General features: G+C 40.5%; 1 protein-coding gene across 6 annotated transcripts in view; it reads right to left on the bottom strand.

Annotated features, from left to right (window-relative positions):
* Window positions 1-21382, bottom strand: part of camk2g2 (calcium/calmodulin-dependent protein kinase (CaM kinase) II gamma 2) — a 67726-nt gene that overhangs the window by 26188 nt on the left and 20156 nt on the right. For all 6 annotated transcript variants that reach the window (XM_080507280.1, XM_080507281.1, XM_080507282.1 and 3 more), the window contains exons 3-5: window positions 6762-6821; window positions 3462-3516; window positions 2842-2907 (exon numbers count right to left, since the gene is read on the bottom strand). In XM_080507280.1, coding sequence (XP_080363406.1) covers window positions 2842-2907; window positions 3462-3516; window positions 6762-6821 — 181 coding nt within the window. The remainder of the gene's footprint in view (window positions 1-2841; window positions 2908-3461; window positions 3517-6761; window positions 6822-21382) is intronic.

The following is a 21382-nucleotide window of genomic DNA, read 5'->3' as shown; positions in this document are numbered from 1 at the left end:
TTTTTTTTCTCAACCAGAATATGTGATGAATATATATTTTCACGAATCCAAACAATCACTACCGAAAATGACCACAATCTCAACTTAAAGCCAAACTTGGTGATACATTACGGTGCGAAATACAGTGAAAATCTTCTCCTATAGCTGTTGCATTATGCATGTTTTCACAATGTTTTGAGGTCAAATATATTAAATGCAGACATTCACAAGGAAGTGAAGGACCTTGAATATGGCTTGAATTTTAGGTTGATTTTCCCAAAATATGATGTTGCACAGAAATGATATGAATGAATCAGTTCAGCTGGTCTGCTTCACATTCACTGGATTTAAATATCAGATCACTGATGGCAGACTCATGCAAGACAGTTACTATTCAGAATAAATCCTGCATTCCAATCAGGTGTGTGTGTGTGTGTGTGTGTGTGTGTGTGTGTGTGTGTGTGTGTGTGTGTGTGTGTGTGTGTGTGTGTGTGTGTGTGTGTGTGTGTGTGTGTGTGTGTGTGTGTGTGTGTGTGTGTGTGTGTGTGTGTGTGTGCATGTGACATAGTGCAACAAATTTCTCATATTGGAGTCGAGTCTGACTACAATTTACGATTTAGAGCCACTTCACAGCGTGAGGTGAGAGCCGGTGTTGAACTGTGGAGTTTTGTTATGCAACCCTATCTCAACGAAACACTATTAATGCCTTCCAAGACAACTACAAGCGTGCACATTTCTCCACGAGTGTCACATCACCCCCCTTCCTTATCTGCGGATTTTCACTCCTCCTCGACTTCCGACTGGCTGAACAACGGCACGTCGATGCAATTGCGGTCCGTTTCACCGAGTGTGAAAAATGCAAGCTGCGATTTGTAAAACGACGGCAATTTGACACACTAATGAAAACAACTGATGGAAATATGATGGCCACACGAGGCCTGCGCGGGCAGGGGTGATTTGTGCTGCACTGCCGAAAGTGTACATGGGCAGATGGATAAGTGATTCAAGTAAAAGACGAAGGTTGTGCATATTTAAGTGAATGAATGTGAGGAAGGAGGCAGAGTGGCGGGGGTGGGGGGGGCTGTCTTACATAAGAATGTCCTAAGTTCGCCTATGTGCACTTTTGCTGGTCTGATGCGCAGTTAAAGTTGGCATTCTGTCCTTTAAAATAGATGCAGCTTGGCATCAGTAAAGGTGAAGTCGGGGTCAGCAGCAGGACAAACGCTCAGAGACAGACTTTCAGAGGGCTGCACTCTCTCGGAGAGACACAATCAGAAGAAGGAGCGTGCTACTCTGTCCAAATTAGGATAAAACAGGACTGAATTTTTATTCAGCTTATCTCCTCGACCGCTTTCCAACTCGCTCGTACGCTCTCTCACACACTCATACCTATTCTTGTGTGTGGCTAAGCTCATTTTATCTTCTATCTCCAGGTTTTTTGCAGCAAATATAAAGCCTATCTCAGCTTACCCCTTATTTCTCTCTCGCTTTGTCTTCATCTTTTCTTTCTTTTACTGCTGAAAATAGCCTCTTAAGACAAATAATCCCATATTTAGGTGCCTGACACGAGAAGAAAAGCTTGATGACGTCTACAGGATTGAAACAAGACAGAGGGCCAGAGGAACTTTGACCATGGAGGTGATGTCAAGAATCTAATGAATTTTAAATACAATTCATTCACCTCTCCACTGGATGAACACTTCCAGTCTGGCTTTGGGCCATTTCAAAGCACAGGAAGTGCTTAAAATCACCAACGACCTCTCTGATGGCAGATGATTCTGCTCTATTAAGCGTCCTCATCCTCTTCAACTGAGTGTCACCTCTGATACCGTCCTCCTCCACTCGCTACCATCAGTTACTTTATCAGATACTAATCGACTGGTACAAATCCAGGCTCTCTGGAAGTACTCAGGCCACTCGGTTCAAAACTTTTCCCCACTCGTTTCCCTTCTGGTGCAGTGTTCCCCGGAGCCACTTGTCCCGGAAATACAACACCCAGCAACACCGTTATGCAAACGACACTCCAATTCTATCTTTTGAACAGGGACGAACTCATCAACTCTGCTCAGGGTTTGTTTTCTTTGTAATCAGAAAAACTTACGTCAGCTACAAAACCTGGCCCATTTACTTTCATCAACTTTAATTATGTTCCCCGTCCCTCACTTAGCTGCAGCACTGCAATGTTGTTGTGTAAACAATCCTTTATATAATGTCAGCAATCATATTCAGGTAGAAAGTGCAATATGTAATATTAGATGTTGTCAGCTAAATGCATTCGTAAAACTGTGAAACTGCAAGATGATTTATCCCCGAAAGCACACCTTATTTCATGGTACCGAATAGAGAGACTGAAACTGTGCAAATTTGATAAATGTTCAATGTTTAAAGGGTTTGGTTAAACTGAGCACTTTGGAGTTTATAATAATAACAACATAAGGACAAAATCAGATTGTTCTGATGGTTCAGGCTTCTTTTGTTAAATTATGGCAACAAGATGAAGTGAAAATCATCTAACGTGGATTTGAGTGTAGCCTTGCCGGTACAAAAAAGAACCCCCAAAAGAGCAACTTTTTACAACAAACTCAAAATAAAGTTTTGACACTAAGGACTACGTGGTTATTATTTATTAATGAAATTAAATTTAAAAGCCCTCCGTCTCTTGGCTGGAAATAAAGTGAGTCTCAGCTCTGCCAGAAGCTGTGAGCACCGTTACGGAAGCACTAAGAGCATCGAATGAAATGGCAAAAAAAAACATTCTGTGCTTTTATAATCCAACTTTTCTGCTTGTGCAGCTTGAATTTTCACTATAGTTGCATATAAGAACTTGGGGGGGGGGAAAAAGAAAGTGTTGACATACTGTACCTGGCATCTGCTTCGCTGTAGTACTCTCTTGCAACGATGTCCTCAAACAGCTCTCCTCCAGTGACTCTGCACACAACACACTGCTTTTATGGATGTGCTTTTTGACACCATCAACAGATTTTATTGGCTGCCTTGGCTTTAGTGGTTTTTCATTGCAATGACACACGTTGTGTTCACGTTTACATGCTCTAACTTGTGTTTTAGGAGACCGTTTGACTCACAATACGAGCCTCTATGGCTCGTATTGTCAATTAAAAAGTGGTGCGAGCTATAAAACTAAAGGCAATGAAGAAATATAACATATGTAGCAGAAACAAAGCACTAAAAAAAAAAAGTGGATTGAAGCAGTTTCTAGTATGAAGCATGAACCCTGCCGATCTCAAAATAGTGTTGCAGTAAAAAAGAAAAAAAGGAAAGTGACGCTTAACTTGTTGCTCATGTGAACTGTTGATCTTGAGGCTCGGCTCTGAACTCATGAACTGTGTGTGTGTGTGTGTGTGTGTGTGTGTGTGTGTGTGTGTGTGTGTGTGTGTGTGTGTGTGTGTGTGTGTGTGTGTGTGTGTGTGTGTGTGTGTGTGTGTGTGTGTGTGTGTGTGTGTGTGTGTGAGTGAGAGACTTACAGGTCAAACACAAGGTAATGGAAACCTTCCTCTGAGATACTGTCATGGAGACGTACTGGTGGGAGGAAACGAAAAGAAAAGAAGAAGGAGACAGAATGAGATTCTTCAATTAAAAATCATCTGGTTACTCAATTTACCTCTGACATACTTTTCCCTCAGTGGAGGTTATAGCACGTTGTAGAGTCTTCCGCAGATTTGGCAGCAGTTTGTTGTACTGATTGGCATTTTCTCCAATGGACCCACCAGGTTATGTATTTTTATTTTTTATTTCCAAGCTTTGTTCTTCTAATTTTTTGTAAGTTTCCATTCAATCTTTCAAAGACAAATGCAAGTAGTAACCCTTTTTTTTTAATCTCCTGTTTGCACGTGATTTCCTACCAGAAGCAGAATCTATTTCTGTGAGCAGAAACAGATTAATCACACACCATAATAAAACAGTGTTTCCATCTAAAAAAAAGAAGAGTGATTTAAGACAATTTAGGTTGTTTCTGCCTTTGAATGAGCTTTAAATGTTTGTTATCAATACGTTCCTGATGATATTCACCTTCATCACTGGATGGCAGGAACGAAGCAGTTATAGCACAACACAAAATGCTCATTGTTCACTCGTTATGACAACAAACACACACGACGTCGGGTGATGGAAGCTCCTCTGAGGATTCCCACAGTTTCTATCCAACAGCGCGTTTCCAGAGCCAGGGAGCCACCTGGCCTGTTGGCAGCAGGAAGTAAGTGTCTGGACACAAACGCTGACAGAACAGTTACCATATTTTAATCAGTTCTAATTAATGTGATCCTGGTGACGACCGTTTTGGCTTTCTGTCCACACACACACACACACACACACACACACACACACACACACACACACACACACACACACACACACACACACACACACACACACACACACACACACACACACACACGCACACACACACACACACAGAACCCAGAGGACTGAGAGCTTTTTCTACCCTGTTCAAAATGTGACCACCACGGCTCTGATGTAGAGCCGACTGATTAAAATCCTGCTGGTGTCATGGTGTGTGAGGGCACTCGAGTGACTGAATAAAGCCTTGAGATCTGCTATTATACCGACTTTCTTCTCTCTTCAGACGCGCTACATTTTGTCGAAAAAAAAGAAGAAGAAGAAGAGCATAACAAGGTCTCCTCTTGAGAACAGGAAGAAAAGAGCAGCAGAGAGAGAGAGAGAGAGAGAGAGCAAGAGAGAGAGAGAGAGAAAAGAAGGAAAGCACCACAGAGTGGCAGAAATCAGGTGGGACGAGGAGAGACCAATGACAACGCGTCTCTTCTGTTGTTATCTCACTCTGAATTTAAATGTGTGAGACGCCGCGATAAGAAACGGCGTCAAAATTACTTTGCCATTTCTTTCATGTGCACTGGCCTTTTGTCCAGATGTCTCATGCAGTCGGTAGTAAAACACAATAGACACTGAGTTATAGGAGATTCAAGTTGGACTCCTGAAAATTTGAGACATTTGTAGCTATTATAATAATAATCTGCGACAGTTTTCATGCTCGGACCGATGGATTGATGGATGGATGATTAACAATCCTATCCAGGAAGAACAAACAATACTTTAGGTACTATGTGCTAAAATTTGCGGCATTGATTCTGTTAAGATTTTGTATCACAGATGGAAGATTCCATTTCATTTTGGAGGTGATCCGTGAAACATTTAATACGTTTTCTCCTGAGTAGAAAAGTCAACCTTTGACGGACGTCAGAAATCTATGATCGCTCTTGTTCACACGTCATTTCGTGAGAGCTGCAGAGAAAAACAGTGACGGAGGCCCGGAGGCCGCAGAAACCTGACTTAGAGGAAGATGTTTCAAAAATGTACTTGTCTTTTTGTTGACACATTCTTTTTAACAACACACAAACTTTAAACACACACTTGCTCCGTGTGAATGACCCACTGTGGATCAGCTCACTGAGAGATTTGTTTATCGTACAAAAATCCTTCAAAGTCCTCAAAGTGATCAGCCTCTTCTTCTGGTTTTGACCCCACACTCCAGCTCAAGTCAAATGCTCTCATCCACCACCAGAAGCAGTAAAACACTGAAAAAGATCAACTATTGTGCAGCATTGTGGTGGAGCAGCAGTGTAATTCCACCACTTGAGCAATGACAAAACCACCAAAGGAATTAAGTTGTCTTAAACATTACGAAAAAACCCAAAAAAAACACCGTTCAATGCTGTAACAGAGGATGAAGCAGCGTATTTAAAGCTATTTTATTGCACAATTCATATTGAGAAAGCAGCAGTTTAAAAAGATGAAAACACATTGTAATGTAAAGAAAGAAAACTGACAGCAATGTTTGCCTTTTAAAAAAAAAAGATTCTGTTTACCTCATGTGAAGAATGTTTCAGATTAAAGTGAATCAACTGGCTGCAGGAAAGGATGTGATAATACTGTAACTTAGGGTGTCAGACATATTTCAGTTGTTGGGCCACAAACAACCAAATCCCAACGTGAGCCGGCCAAACCAATGAAATAGTGGCAAAATAACCGTTAAATTAAAACTTAATACGTGATGAAAATGTCTATATTTTCACTAAAACCAAACAATTAAAACTGAAAATGACTACAATCTTTACATAAAGCCAATTTTAATGAAATCTTGTTGCAGAAAATACTTTTCTTTGATAGGTTTACTTATTTGCTCGGTGGTTTGGCAGCTGTGCTGTGACTGGTTAAACATCTGCAGTTTACGACTGAAGACATCATTTCATTTTTACATTTGTAAAACATATATACAGTACATCATTTGCAATTTGAAGGGATTTTATAAGAAATGTCAATGGCCATATTTTAATTTGTTATGGAATAAGTGGTATTACCATTTGTGTGTTTGACTCTTTGCTAAATGCGTAATGCACTTTAAGTTTGCACAACAAATTAAAAAAACTTTAAAAAAATAAAATAAACCCAAAGCCCAGAAGACCAGATTTTCCAGGTTCTAGAAGAGTTTATGTTAATTGGAGTTTCACAAAGAAGGTCAGACAGAGAGTCTCTGATCGCTTCAATACTTTCCTGCATTACTGGATTTGATCACATTTCAAAGGAAAGCATTTAAAAGGAAAAACAACATATTGATTTTCCAAATGTCCTTTCTGTAACTACAGCCGAGCCTGTGGGTTTTAAAACAATCTGAATTCAGCGGACTACCGAATCCTTTGACCAAAATCCAAAACTGCTGCAGCGACTTTCAGACGTCTGTTGAATTGAATCCCTGCTGAACTTTCAGCTGGAAGCTGCCGGAGGAGACTCACCGATGTTGGGGTGTTTGAGCAGACGACAGATTCTGGCCTCGCGCTCCAGCTTCTGGTGATCTGTCAGAAAACAGAGGAAAGAAACAGTAAGCATACAATATTAGAACTCCTCAAGCAGGCAGGTGAGACACACCTGAAAAATTGAGGGGTAAAAGAAAAGTTCACGCGCACGTTTTTTTGTTTTTTTTTAACACTACGTGGGGAAGACTTTTATACTTCACTCGAAATTGTATTTCTAACGTTTTGAAATATACAATATACAGCCTTTTAAGGTGCAAGAGTCTATGAATAATTAATTTGTTTTTTCTCAATCGGAAGCTTTATTAATTATTCTAATAGTTGAATGTTTAATGATAGGATCTATATATGTTCTATATGTATTCCCCCACACCTCGACACAATAACTCATATACGGCATAATGAGTGAGGAATACAAATGCGCAAACATTTCTTGTTCAGAAAGTCGCTTGTTTTCTAAATAATACTAATAGCTTGAGATGATTTATTTTTTATATATTCTACATGTGGCTTCCAACTGAATCTATCATCTCGGATTACCCCCAGGAATTTGGTCTCATGCACTCTTTCAATTCTTTCTCCATTTAGGATTAATTGAATGTCACAATTAGTCCGAGTCCCACCAAACATCATAAAGTTTGTTTCATTTTCATTTAATGATGACCTATTAATATCAAGCCATTCTTTTAACGTGATCATTTCCCTTTCTACGGTTGTCAACTTCACTTCATGTTGCTCAATATCACATTTGCAACTGCATTAAAAACAGTTTTTTCTGCAATAGCTCACCCACAGATGTTCAAGACGTTGGCGATGATAAATAAATAATTTGTTTAGTTTTTCTAAAGCAAAGACTTTTGCAGCCATTAAAACTTGATATCTTGTTTGGGAGGATTTCAGAAGCAGCGGTGACTTTGTGACTTGATTAAGAATTTTCTCTTTAACTGTGAAGTTGTAACACATAAACACACAAACATGTCCATTTCCCCTTTTTCTATTTCCTCACCACACTTCGCCGCTCTGAACAACTGTTTTTTTTTTTTTCCTCCCTCTCTCTTTTTCTTTCTGAAACTCACAGCTTGTAGTCGCAATCAAGTTTTGGCTTCTTGCATCAGACGGTGGAAGAGGCCAAAACACTGTCAACCAACATGAGGGTGGCAAATATGCAAATAACACCACACACACACACACACGCACACACACACACACACACACACACACACACACACACACACACACACACACACACACACACACACACACACACACACACACACACGCACACACACACGCACACACACAAAATAAGCACCAGCCTTTTGCACTTAGTGAAATTAGTCTTGTGGGTCCGGCTTTAATATCATCAGTGTCCAGTTAATGATTGCTATGGCAAGGAGAGGACATCCATCCGTGTGTGTGTGTGTGTGTGTGTGTGTGTGTGTGTGTGTGTGTGTGTGTGTGTGTGTGTGTGTGTGTGTGTGTGTGTGTGTGTGTGTGTGTGTGTGTGTGTGTGTGTGTGTGTGTGTGTTTGGGACAGATATAGCGGATGGCATACCCTACACCAGTGTTATTGGTGAAGTTCACCCGGCCTTCCTCAACACCAACCAGCTGCTGGTCTCAGGGAACAGATGGGCAGCTTACGTGTGTGTGTGTGTGTGTGTGTGTGTGTGTGTGTGTGTGTGTGTGTGTGTGTGTGTGTGTGTGTGTGTGTGTGTGTGTGTGTGTGTGTGTGTGTGTGTGTGTGTGTGTGGGTGTGTGTGTGTGTGTGTGTGTGTGTGTGTGTGTGTGTGTGAGACCGAGAGGAAGAGACACTCGACATCCTTAATCCCCTGAAACCCAGAGTTTTGGGCTTTTTTTTTTTTGGTGTCTGTCTGGTTTTCAATATATATTCTCTTGATTTCTTCATCTCTTGTTGTCTGAAATAAGAATAAAGTTGAAGACATCTGGGTTTCTTAGATATTGCAGTTAAACAGTTTTTTGGATCCAGTGTCTTTAGGTATATTGTTCAATATTTTTAAATCCCCTTTATATATATATGATGCAATGCCAAGCTAGTATAAATGTTTAGGTTTTTTTAAACAAAATATTTTTAATTTACCTTCTTTTTTTAATAAAAATCTTTTCTTTCCACAATAAATCAAAAGATTTGGACTTTCATGAAGTTTTCGGAAAAATTGCAGGAGTCAGAAACACTTATGTGCTCAAACTTTCTACAAACTGGAAAATACGGGTGGCTTTTTGTCACTTGGAGTAATGCCCAAAGTCATACAACTCAAACCTTTGGAGATTAACCTTAACAAAACAATAGCTGCTGTTTGTGATGTTAACTGCATTCAGACTGATTAGATGTCGTTAGAGACACTGTGATCTCACTGAACAAGACTTCCCAAGGTATACTTCCACTGAATTTACTGGCTTTAGAACGTGAATGGAAAATGTTAAAATTGCACACGCAGTGCAATAGTTAGACTGTCTTCTATATGTTTTCCTAGTTTTCCATAAGTTTTAAGTCTAGTCACTTGGCCTTTCTGTCTGTTTCTGTTTAGTCTCCCCATTCTGCACCCGTGGTGTTAAGATCCAGGACCTTATTGATAAATTCAGACTTTTTGGAAGTATGAGAGTAAAATATTGTCAAGATAAAAAGTGAATTAGTACAAAGTTGAACTTTTCAATCAAATGTTTCAATTAAGTGCGAGAAACTAATATGAATAGGAACACGATATGGAAATGCCCTTTCTGTGTTGGTTCGCGATACGGGAATGATAAATTCACACTTTAACCTCAAAACAATCAGACTGTTTGTAATCAAGTTTCCCAGAGGTGAGAGAAGGATCCGGTTCCTTCGAAACCCTCGAGCGGCTGTGAAAACAGTTGCAGGAAAAAGTTGGGAGGAAAACACTTCCTTCCTCCGAAGCAAACAGTGAGGGGCCTGCAGAGGCAGCGGAAAAATCAATCCTCCGACTACCATCCAAATATGTCATTTGTGGTGTGGTGTGCATACAAAATGCTTTTAAAATCACATTACACTTCTCTGTTTGACTTGGGAAATCGCAGCAACTGACTACAGCGATAAATCGGGAATACATTTACACCATGGTCTCTGTCAAAACTTTCACAGGATGCATGCAGCCAATATTTAGTTTTAACAAACCTCTCCATCAATGTGATGTTTCTAGTCTCCACGATCTGCGCTCATCTGGATGAATCGTGTGTCTTTTGTTCAATCACATTTTGAATAAATCACAGAGGGATAAAAGTTTCTGGTTTTGGAGTTTGACTTTGCAGGGCTTGTCAAGATCCTGCGCTGCTCTAAACTCAACTACCAATGTGGAATTCTTTAGGCATTTCTTCTCTTTTCCTCAGTTTGACAAGCACAACTACAGATTACCTGAATGCCTCCTGTGTAAACACACAGACTGAGAACCAAAAGTTCCTGCTGCTTAATTTGTCGCTTACGCTACAATGAATACAAACAGTTAAGATACGGCAGAAGTTATGTGGTCCAAAAAAATGGGGTTAAAAGATAAAACTTGTGAAGGAGGAAACACCCCGATTCTGATGGCATTTTAGGACAAAATTAAATAGCATAATTGGTACTGTGAAATAGGGCTTTAGCCACTCGCTATTTCTATTGAGTTCCACATTTCTAAATGAAAACGCCAATTTTGGTCACGTCCCTGCGTAAATGGGGAAAACGCAAGTTTTATGAAACGCACAGTACAGCTACCGTCATCAAAACATCCTCATCTGAATGCAAAGGTTTTTCTGAAAAACATTTCCGGTTGATCGTTGTCGTGTAAACAGCAGGTCTAACACCAGTTGTGCTTGGAAATACAAAAAATTAAATGCTGAGTTATGAAAAAATAAATAAATAAAGGATTACTGTCCAACAGCAGGGTAAAACACAGCAAACAGAGGTTTGACAAGCACTTTGCTGCAACGTTTAAATCTCAGACAGAAGTGAAGGAACAAAATCTTCAAGAACTCAGCGAGCGTATAGACAGACACAAACGTAATGAGATGCGTCCATCTCCGAACAACAACGTCAAGACTTTCTATCAATCAATCCAATAGTTTCAATTTGTGACCACTAACTATAATGACAGTACTGTCGTATAAAATTGTGTATAACATGTACACCATCCAACACTATTGTGAAAGTTAATGAAAAGACCAAATTCACCATTTTCATCATACTTTACAATATTAGAACGCATTGTACATAATGTGATACTGCATTCTCCTCCTGACTCTAATCTCCAAATATATCAAAACAATATTACAAAGTACAACTGTACAGTATTTGAGTTTTGGATGCTCGTAGTGACTGTAGTATTGAATCCACCATTGGTACTTCAACTGCCAAGAGATTTACGCGGCTGAAGACGCTGCTCTCACTGACTCAATACACCATCTTGCAGTAGAGAGTGGTATTACAGGACTTGGTTTAGCTGGTCTGTTGGCTTAATTCAGGCACGACGTGTTTACATTATCACAACAGCGACACGAGCTCTGAAAGGTTTGTTAATGCTCCACGCTCGCCCTGAAGCAGATACATGCTCTTCATACGGTGTAAACATCACGGCTTTTATACTCACATGACAGCACGGCACTGGAATGAGTGTTTGGTGTTCAGCCCATCGGAGGGCACTGCGACGAAATAAAATACCAAGGAGAAGAGTGGACTTGCTCTTCTTTGAGTGACAAAAGCTAAAATCAATGATAACTCACATGTTAAGAAGAAGGTGGTGTGTATGCGTATGTCTATGTGTATCTAACGGAGAGCATAAATGAGCCTTTAGGTAACCTTTCTGTGTTTGACAGCTTGTCTGACTGCCTTGGTCTGAAGAGCCATAAAGGCTGTCATGTAGTGGTGAATGGACTGTTGCTGCTTGTCACGGGCAGCACTTTGGAAAACATTAAAATATTGCACCTTAAATGGACATTATGCTAAAGTGACTTATATGCGTCGGCGCTCCACTGGAAATGAGAGCCACTTCTCAATGAGCCAGTAAATTCAAGAGCACATTTTAATGTCTGAGCAATCGCAACACGCTTTACATGATCCATGTGATTCACTTATAGCCTCGCACAGGCACACAAGCAACTTTGGCTTCAGTGTCTTACCCAACTTCAACATCAACCGTAAGATGGAAAGACAACCCGTTCCAAAAACTGAGGCTTGGAAAGACAAGAGGAGACACATTTTCCACCTTTAATGTAACCAGCATAGAAAAAAAATAATTATTTTAGCTTTTAATGCTCGATGCTTATATCTTCCCTGTGCCGGTTTTCTATGAACATCATCAAGAGATGTACAGTAAGTGCACGTTCGGTCACATCTGACTGCAGAGAAGGGAGACAAACAACAGCTGTTCCCGGTTTACCGCCGGCCACAGCTGATTAAAAGGTGCGGCCTGTGTCACGTCTTGCTGAACAGCATAAAGGTCTGCGCATTGATTTCCAATTAAGTCCATGTCCTTAGGAGCAACAGGCTCCTGCAGCAGAAACAGGACCGGGATGAAACGTCGTCCCCGGGGTTGAACCCGCACCTCTGACCCCATGAGCCAATCAGCCGCAGCTTTCGCTCTCACACACGTCTGGAGGTTCAATACCCGTGCGTTTGTTTAGCTCTCACACACACACACACACACACACACACACACACACACACACACACACACACACACACACACACACACACACACACGCACACACACACACACACACACACACACACACTGGTTTCGTTCCGAGGACGAGGAATCAAAGCGCCATGCAGACATTCCTCAACCTTCCTCTCAAAGCTGTAATGGGCTATTTTGGCTGCTTGTATTCTTAGAAGTTGGCTCTGCCTGCAAAAATAGGACTATTTTTCAATGCTGGCCTGAGATGACGGCTTGATTATGCTTGTGATGGCAGACGATCTTGGCAGCTGGCTGCTGAGAAATACAAGAAACTGACTGAGAATTTGACTTCTCAAACAAAAAAACAAAAAAACAGGGAACTAGGGCGGGCTTCAAAAAGAAACATCATATAGATAAGAGCAGAAAACCAAAGTAAAAAAAAAAAAACTGTGATTCTAAATTACACTTTGGTCCAGAATAAAACTCTGGTCATGTGAGAAAAGCACTCAGTGTTCAGGCCATACATAACAGCTTATTTAGGAAATACATTCAGTTTGTTCAGTTTGGTGTACAACAGTCCTTTATTGTCTATGAAATTCATTTTCTCACTCTACTGAAATACACACTTCTATAATCCCATTGCTATGAATTCTGAGTCATACAGTATATTTACAACATTTACAGAACACATTTATCAGGAACGGGAAACTTTTTTTTAATGGCGCTCTCTCTCGTGGGCAAATTATGTGAAAATAGATAAAGACTCATGAGTGACGAACCACCTCTAAATCGGAAGGTACTGCGCTGATATCGCACACATATCATCGGAATGGCAAAATAAATTCGTATTGGCAACAACAGACCATAACAGACACAGAAACAGACTGCCGAGATTCAGTGCTGTTGATAGAGAGAAGATTCTGCTTCAGGCTACATCAAAATAAACAAATCTTCACAAATATTGGCAAACCGAGATCAAATTCACAGAAAGCGGCAGAAGAAAGCCTGATGTCTTCCCTCACTGTCTCACATAAAGCCCATAAAGTCCCAGGACAAGGAAACCATCTGTGTGACAAAAGCTACAGGTGGATTCAGGAGTAACGGATCTAAAATGAGCGTCTCATCGTGCACACGCACGTTTCTGTGCATCGTACATCGATGTATGAATGGTGAAAGAAAGGGATAACTTCAGGGTATGCAGGTACAGAGCAACAAAACCAAAGAACTGCAATGTCCACAAACACTTCTGGCCTGTTATTATGAGAGCGAACTTGATTTCTTTTAGTTTATTTTAGTTTGAAATAAGCACAAAATCTTTTTTTTTTTTTAGATAGTTGGGTGAAAAAACTGTACGGACGACTGAATTACAGATCAGAAGAGTCCAGACATGATGTCATGACTTCGGCCTGGGTCGTTTGAAATGTAACCACAAAAAAAAAAAAAAGAAGAAAGGTTAGAAATGCAGGGAACTCAATAAATCCAGCACAACGTCTAATCCCTTCGTCTAAACATTTTGTTTTTGTTTTACTACTGCCTAAACTGCAGGGTGTTTTCCATCCCCACCCTCTTAGCGGCACACTCCCCTTTCAGAGCTTTTTAGAGAGACGGTGATATCACTGCGTTGGCTCTGGCTGGAAGAGAAGAGCTCCCAGCACTTAGTCCAATTGGACTGAGTGATAACCGACAGCATGGCGCATCACCATATTCATTTATCCATCCGAGCCCTCCGACTTATTACCGTCTCCTCTAAGAGCTCTGAACCAACCGGAGCGGCGTTTGAATGAGCCAGTGAATAGATGGATTCTTTCAGCCCAAATCCACTTTTTGAAAAACGATCCGAAGCTCTTCCCTCATCAGTTAGCGTCTGCTGGCACAAGAGGAGGCACACAATACTTTAAAATGAATAATAGGAAGAGTAAACATCAACAACAGCAGACAAACACACTTCACTCTTCTACACAACGCTGATGGATTTTGTATTCAGTTAATAATCTGCAAAGGGTCTCTAAAGTCATAATATTCAACAGTAAAACGTTCTAATGTCTTACACTTATGTAGATGATGATGTTATCGTCTTATAACAGCGCTCTTTCTCTTGCCCTTATTAGAAGCAGAATTCCACACTGAAAACTGTTACTTTTCATTTTTCCTTAATTTTTGAGCAGACTTCTTCTCTCTAGCAACGTAAAGTAAAGGAGCTCTTCTCAAGTGAATCATGAGGAATTTCTCAAACAAATCAACAATTATTTTGTGAATTAATTGCCCTTTTCACTATAAATATTGAATTTGTGGAGCATAGAAACACAAATTGTCAAAGCTCAGTCAGTCTGCACATGTTGATATCCTCATAACGATAAATAATAAAAAAAAAACAACAGTTTTATATCCCTTTGACATATAAATGTACAAAATATTTAGATTTCGCAGTATTTTAACTATTATTTTTAAAATTCTAAACTGGTTCCGAGTCCTTATATGCTGCTATCTACTTTGTTGCTTTACTGATTAAAAATGTATTATAATCGTCAACCAGAGGGCAAGAATTTAGTAAAGTAAGTAACTTTACTTCTAAAGCACCTTTCTCAGATATAGATCACAAGGTGCGTTACAGCACTAAAAACAGACAAATAAAACAAAGATAAGATCAGTAAAAATACAGAGGAAAGAAAAACATGCATAGTTGTACAAAAAAAGTAAAAAAAAAAACAAATGGCCAAGAATTTTGTTGATGTAGGTGAACAAAGCTATATAAGAGATACGATAGAGAGACGGGAGATTCCTTCGGCATCAACGTGTTTCCTTTATGAAATCCATGCACTTTCCCTTTGAGCGTGACCAAGCAAGCATGTGGCAGCATGAATGTCCAGAGTTGAGCCAAAGTGGCAGTAAATGTACAGTTTAAGCTACGGTTAGTGACGAATGAATACTGCAGCGCCTCAAGCCACAGGCTGAGTCCCATGTTGTTGTTGTTGTTTTTTGTTGTTTTTTTCCTACCCAACGTCAGAGCAAAGAGAATCAGCCCTGAAAACAGGTCAGTGAGGCGCTGCAGCAACTTGACATTTTCTCCACTCCGGACTATTCAGTACTATTTGAAATTTCAAAAAAAAAAAAAGACGTTCAAAAAGAAGGAAAGCAGTTTATGTCGCCAACTCAGATTGATCTGCAATGATACAAGAATAGTGGCGCCGTAGGTTAAAAATACATTATAAGTTTAGCTTATTGAGGGTCACATGGTGCAGCTAGGGAACTGTCATCATGAAACCTGACTCAGCAATAAATCACGGTTGCCACGTGCAGGTCCATATATTGGAACCAACCTGGCAACCTGGTCCCTGAGCACAGCTGGATGTTGGTATGGGGAGACACTGAGGAGACACAGCGAGCAGCATTCTGAACAAACCTTTTCATATCAGAAAATGAGGACGAGGTGGCGCTCCCAATGTCTGCGACTTCATGGGACAATTTCAAATTGTTTCTGAGGATTGCACTTCAATACAATTTTTGAAAAAAAGAAGTCCCCTCGGACTCCAGCAGACGGTGGGAGAAGCGAGGGCCCAAGTTTCACACTGAATGCCTTTAACAGGAACTTCCAGCTAAACTTCCCACAGGATTACTTGATTAAATATATTTAAATAAATTAAATATGTCACTTTTAGTCAATACATTCATGCCTTTTTATTGAATTGTTATCAGAACACCTAGTTTTCAATATTTCAATGCATATTTGAAATTTTTTTCCCTGACTTCGGAGGAATCTGTTTTAATGGGGAATGTTTATAGCATTCCTAAATCAATCGTCAAAAAAGCATTTGCACTGGAATTTCCACCAGCCTGTCGTCACCCAAAGTGACTACATTCCGAAAAATATAACAAAATGTAGCACACATGCAAAATAATATAAAAATAAACACAAGATGTACAACTTAAAGTACAGCTGTACATAAAAACTACAAACACATTAAAGAATACAAAACACATACATATTAAAGGCCAATATATACAAATAAGTCTTGAGCTTGGATTGGAAAAGAACTAAATTAAACACAAACGAAGCTTCCCACTTTGCTTTGTTAGAAAATGAAAGCCGAGCTTCGCTGCAGACGAACATTAAGATATTTAAAAGAATAAAATACAAACGATGTGCTTCTCAAGACGAGGTGCTGTCGGCTAATGCTATCATTTGTTATTCCTCTGCGGTTGGAAACAAAAGACGACAGGTGAATAAATAAAAGATGACACATCCATAAAAGTCGATGAAAGTGGGGGAAAATTGGGATCGCCCTTTTTGCCTTTTGTTTTTCCGACATGTGCTTACACTTCAAGTGGTGTATTGTTACGGAGAGCATCGAAGTGTGTGTGTGTGTTCGTTCGACGGAGCCATTAGATAGCCGAGTGATTCCATTTGAAGCCTTTAGCGACCGCGCAGTCGAGTCAATGAAATCCGGTGCTGAGCGCCGCTGAAAGCACGGCTCCTGGTCTTGTGGCTTCGCTCCACACAGGCGCACAATGCAACCCAAACACACACGGCTTTGAGGTGCTCCGATTCCACAAGGCATTTCCCGAAAAAAAACAAAAAAAAACCAGCCAGACACAGTAAACAATGCTGGGTGTGTCCAGGACCAGGAATCATTATCTGGTCAAATGGAAGAAGGATTTGCTTCACTCAGACGGAAAACGTCGCCGTTGTGCACATTGATATCACAAACTATGTAACATTTCTTAACTGCAAACTTTAATTGCTTAGAGCCAATGTGAGCGCGACTTTACAAAAATAGCTATCGAGATGGAACTTTTCGAAGATGCTCCGACTCTGTCTCTATGGAAAAGGGGGAATATACAACATTTTGAAATCGTTCCGACTCTGCATGCTATCTACACATTCTGCACTTTTATCATTTCCATGTAAATGGACATCATTTCCACTGAAACAGGAAACATCCTGAGATGATGAGTTTCATTATCAGACATAATTTTGAAATGAACAATTTTTTTTTTTTTTTTTTAATGACTTTAATGACTTTAATATAAACAATATTTTTCCAGTATTCCTAACAGGACATTTTACAGATAATACATTTCCCAGCAGTAATCGAGACAGGTGGAGGGTGATACAAAAAAAATTTATTGATTTGTTGTAGGTATAATGGAAAGTAAATTAATAAATGAATTAAACTTAAAGAATATAAAAGCAATGATCTATTGTAACAGAAACTTGATATACTACTTGGTAATTTAATAACTTCAAACTGTTATGACAGCAATTCGTCACTTACAGTCATAAAATCCATCAGACAGCAGGTCTAATATGGCAGTTTGTTTTTATTCATGCTAATACCATTAAACGAATACGATATCTGACTAATTGATCAATTGACTTTTTGCTTCAGGTCTGATCAACAGATCGGTAATTTATGAAATTGAGTTAATTCATAAAGTGAACTCATAAAGTTCAGACGTCGTCTTCATGCACATTTGATCTGCTTGTAAACTTTCTGGCAGCTGCTCAGACAAGTGAGGGGCTTTTTAAGCCATTAAGGTGAGCTTGTCAGCATATTTGGCATTTTGCACACATGCCATTAGCGACTCAATAAAAATGTAAAAACTGAACGAGGAAATTGTCTGGCATAATTGAATACACCACACACCGGGCGCCACTGAAAGGCTTTGCTGAGTCCTAATAACAAGACTGGCGCTTGATAAACAGCTGAGGGTAATGTTAATGTTGTTTGAAGAACAGCTGATGATGAGATAAATCAATGGCAGACTGAGTGAAACCAACAGGCAGATTCAAAGAAAAACAGAGACTTAGGGTCAGTGTGGCCCAGAGCAGACACGACTATAAATAGACCCAATCCTCCTCCGGCTTACAGCCCTGAATCCCAGTGCCCTGCACCGCCCTGCATCACCAAGCAGACAGACAGAAACTCAATGAGACACAAAGTGACGGACAGAGGAGAAGAAACAAGAGACACACTGACAGACGGAGACGTAAACGGGAACGAGAAAGGCCAAGGAGAGTTTCTGACTCTGATGTTGTGAGACCTCCCTCAGCTTTCCCCGTCAACAAGTCGTCCCGAGTCAGACGTCCAGTTACGTGAGAGGTCAGCGGCGTGTCAGTGGGACAACACTGAGGATAATGTCGCCAACCGAAAGTCAACAGTGACAAAAAGCAAACGTGACGAGGAGCTCACTGGCCATCAGGACGGGGACAAATGAAGACGGTGTCGAAATAATAGATGCCACTGATGTTCGTGACAGAACGGCAACCGGCCGTGTCGTTCAAAGGTCGCAGCCCCAGAGGCATCAATTATCCTACAGTACGGCAGCACGACATGAAGCAAATATATGGCAGGATAGAATCAGTTTAAACTGAGTCATAGCATAAGGTTGGACTCGTTGAACTAGTATAAAAAGCAGGTGGAAGCTTGTCTAAAGTCGGGGCTGCACAACAACTGTATTGTCCATCTCAGTGTACGTGTCGCAAAAGACAGACTGAACGACAATACATTACGATGTTTCCGTGCTCTGCAAATCAACACAATCGTCAGAATTAGATATAGCCTAGCTACAGCCTAAGAAAAGTTCAGCTGTGATGTCAGCCAGCATGAAAGTTCACACTCGGTGAAGAAGCTGTCGAGCTCACAGGCCACGCCCCCTCACAGCAGACACACCTCTGTGAAGCAGCGTTTTAACTTTCCAACAGGCAACAGTTTATTTCTCACTTCTGATGTTTTCAGAACTACGTTTCACTGAACTGTTTCACACAGTAGTGAGTTTACAGGCTAAATATGAGTAAAAGATGACTGATAGTCATTAGTGAGCTGGAATAACCATGTGCAGCACTCGGCAGTGCAGAAGTCTCGGCGGAGTGGACACCCCCACACTGTTTGGTCAGGACGGCTGTCACTGCCGCACCAAATTTCTTAGGCCAGAGGGAGCCGGACGAAGGAAATGACGTCATTTTGTTCAGCAGGACCCACAGTGCTGAACTTTCTTCTTGTTCTTATGGAGTATGAATCTGCCTTTAGTCTAGATTGAGTTAACAGATGGTATTTCACTTCAAGATTTCAATATTAGATCAAACCTGGAGACAGAAGGTCAGAAGTCAGACACAAAAAAAAGAAAAATCAAGGAACTTGACTAAAAGCGTCCAAATCAATAAACTGCTGAGCTTCTGAAACCCTACTTTGTCTTCGCAACAGGAAGGTACTGACTTGCCAGACAGAAGTATAGTATAGATAGTAATGTTCACGCCAGTAGATAACTCGGCTGTTTTTCCTTTATTGACCATCAAACAACTGACAAACGGTTTGCTGACGGACACCAGCTGAAACCGCAGGGTCTTCACTGAGCCACAATAATGAACAATCAAAAAGACCTTTGCTAATTATCAGAAAACTTTTTTACTAATGTTGTGTTTTCCTCCACCTCATAAAATAAAAGTCTTTCAGTGACCGTCAGGCTCCATTCAGATTTTTGAAAAGCCACACATTTGTTTTAAATTTACCTTTTCTATTTCCAAAACAAAATTGTCTTAATTATCTAGAATTGTAGGAGGTGACACAGAAGGTAGACTCCATTACTTCAGTATTTTATTTTTTCGACAATAATAATTCATTGTTTAGTCCACAATTGTTTTCAGCTAAGATGACACTGGTTAGTCATGATTTACACATTGCGACTATCAGGCTGCACCAGGCCTTCAGAACTGCACTAACTCTTCGTGGCATGGATTCAACATTCAACAGTTGCGGCAGATTTGTTGCATCCAGGATGTGGATTTCCCGTTCCACCGTATCCTGATACAGCAGCCGGCAGGATGGATCCATGCTTTTCATGTTTTTGTGACGAATTGTGACGTGAGCGAATGTGGCGGCAGCCACTGAACCCCATCAGACCAGGAAACACTCTTCCAATCTTCCATTGTCTAGATTTGGGGCTCCTGTGTGAACTGCTTCCTGTCGATAACAGGGACGTCCAGTGTGACCTTCAAGCTTCACCCTGTTGTAAATGTCTTCATGCTCTTCTGGAGAGCTTGGTTGAAACCAATGTTTTCTTTTTCTTTTTTTTCATTCCACCTTAGTACCTTCCCCCTGCTGGAGAGCTTTACAGTATAATCCATGAGTGCGATGCCTTGCTTCCCATGGTGTTAAACTCCTTCAGCTTCTGGGATCATAAAGGAAAGTCTATACCTCCTTCTGCCAGTTCCTCACAGGAGAAAGCTTTAAGGAGGTGAAGCTGTGGTTATATTTGTTATCCCGTTGGTCGGAGAGAAGTTCTCTAAGTAAACGCTGTAAGGGGTCCTGGCAGGGAGACACAGGCTCTTTTCACAACACTGCACAGCATCCTGATGTTAACGGCCACTCCCAGCAGGTCAGCTGAGGTCTGTTTAAGCTTTAAGCTTTTAATGGCTCAACACACTCTGCAAACCACACACACACCGCCTGGAGAACATAAGACATAGCCGAGAACATTACAGTTACAAACAAAGTGAACATGAGAAGGACGCACTCTGCCGCCGGTTTGTTGGATTTCTCTCCATTAAAAGCACCTACAAATGATTGTGTTGTATGTAGTGCTATATCAATAAAGTTGAATTGAATTGTGTCGCGACAAGAAGAAACACTGACTGTTATTTGGGATGATTGTGCGTGTTCTCATAAATGAAAGTCGAAAGCTTTTCAAACTTCACAAAATTAACTTGCATTCCGAGTGAAATTTGGTGAATGTCAGCAGCCACAGTTGAAACGTGTCAGTTTTCCAGGAAATCCAACGTCCAGTTGAATTTTCACATCTAAGTCTCCACTGAATACAACCAATGCCCGCACCAACGGTAGAGGTGTCGGTTATGTAATGGTGAACTGAGAAAATCCCAGGCATTAGTGCTGCATCATCATCTCATCATTTTTGTGCACTGACCTCAAACTAATGTCCTTACTGTGGGTGGTCGTTTAAAATAATGGATCATGGCAGAAA

Source organism: Blennius ocellaris (assembly GCF_963422515.1).
Source record: "Blennius ocellaris genome assembly, chromosome: 13".
Lineage (NCBI taxonomy): Eukaryota > Metazoa > Chordata > Actinopteri > Blenniiformes > Blenniidae > Blennius > Blennius ocellaris.
The sequence above is the reverse complement of the archived record's forward strand: the minus strand, read 5'-3'. Positions and strand labels throughout refer to the sequence as shown.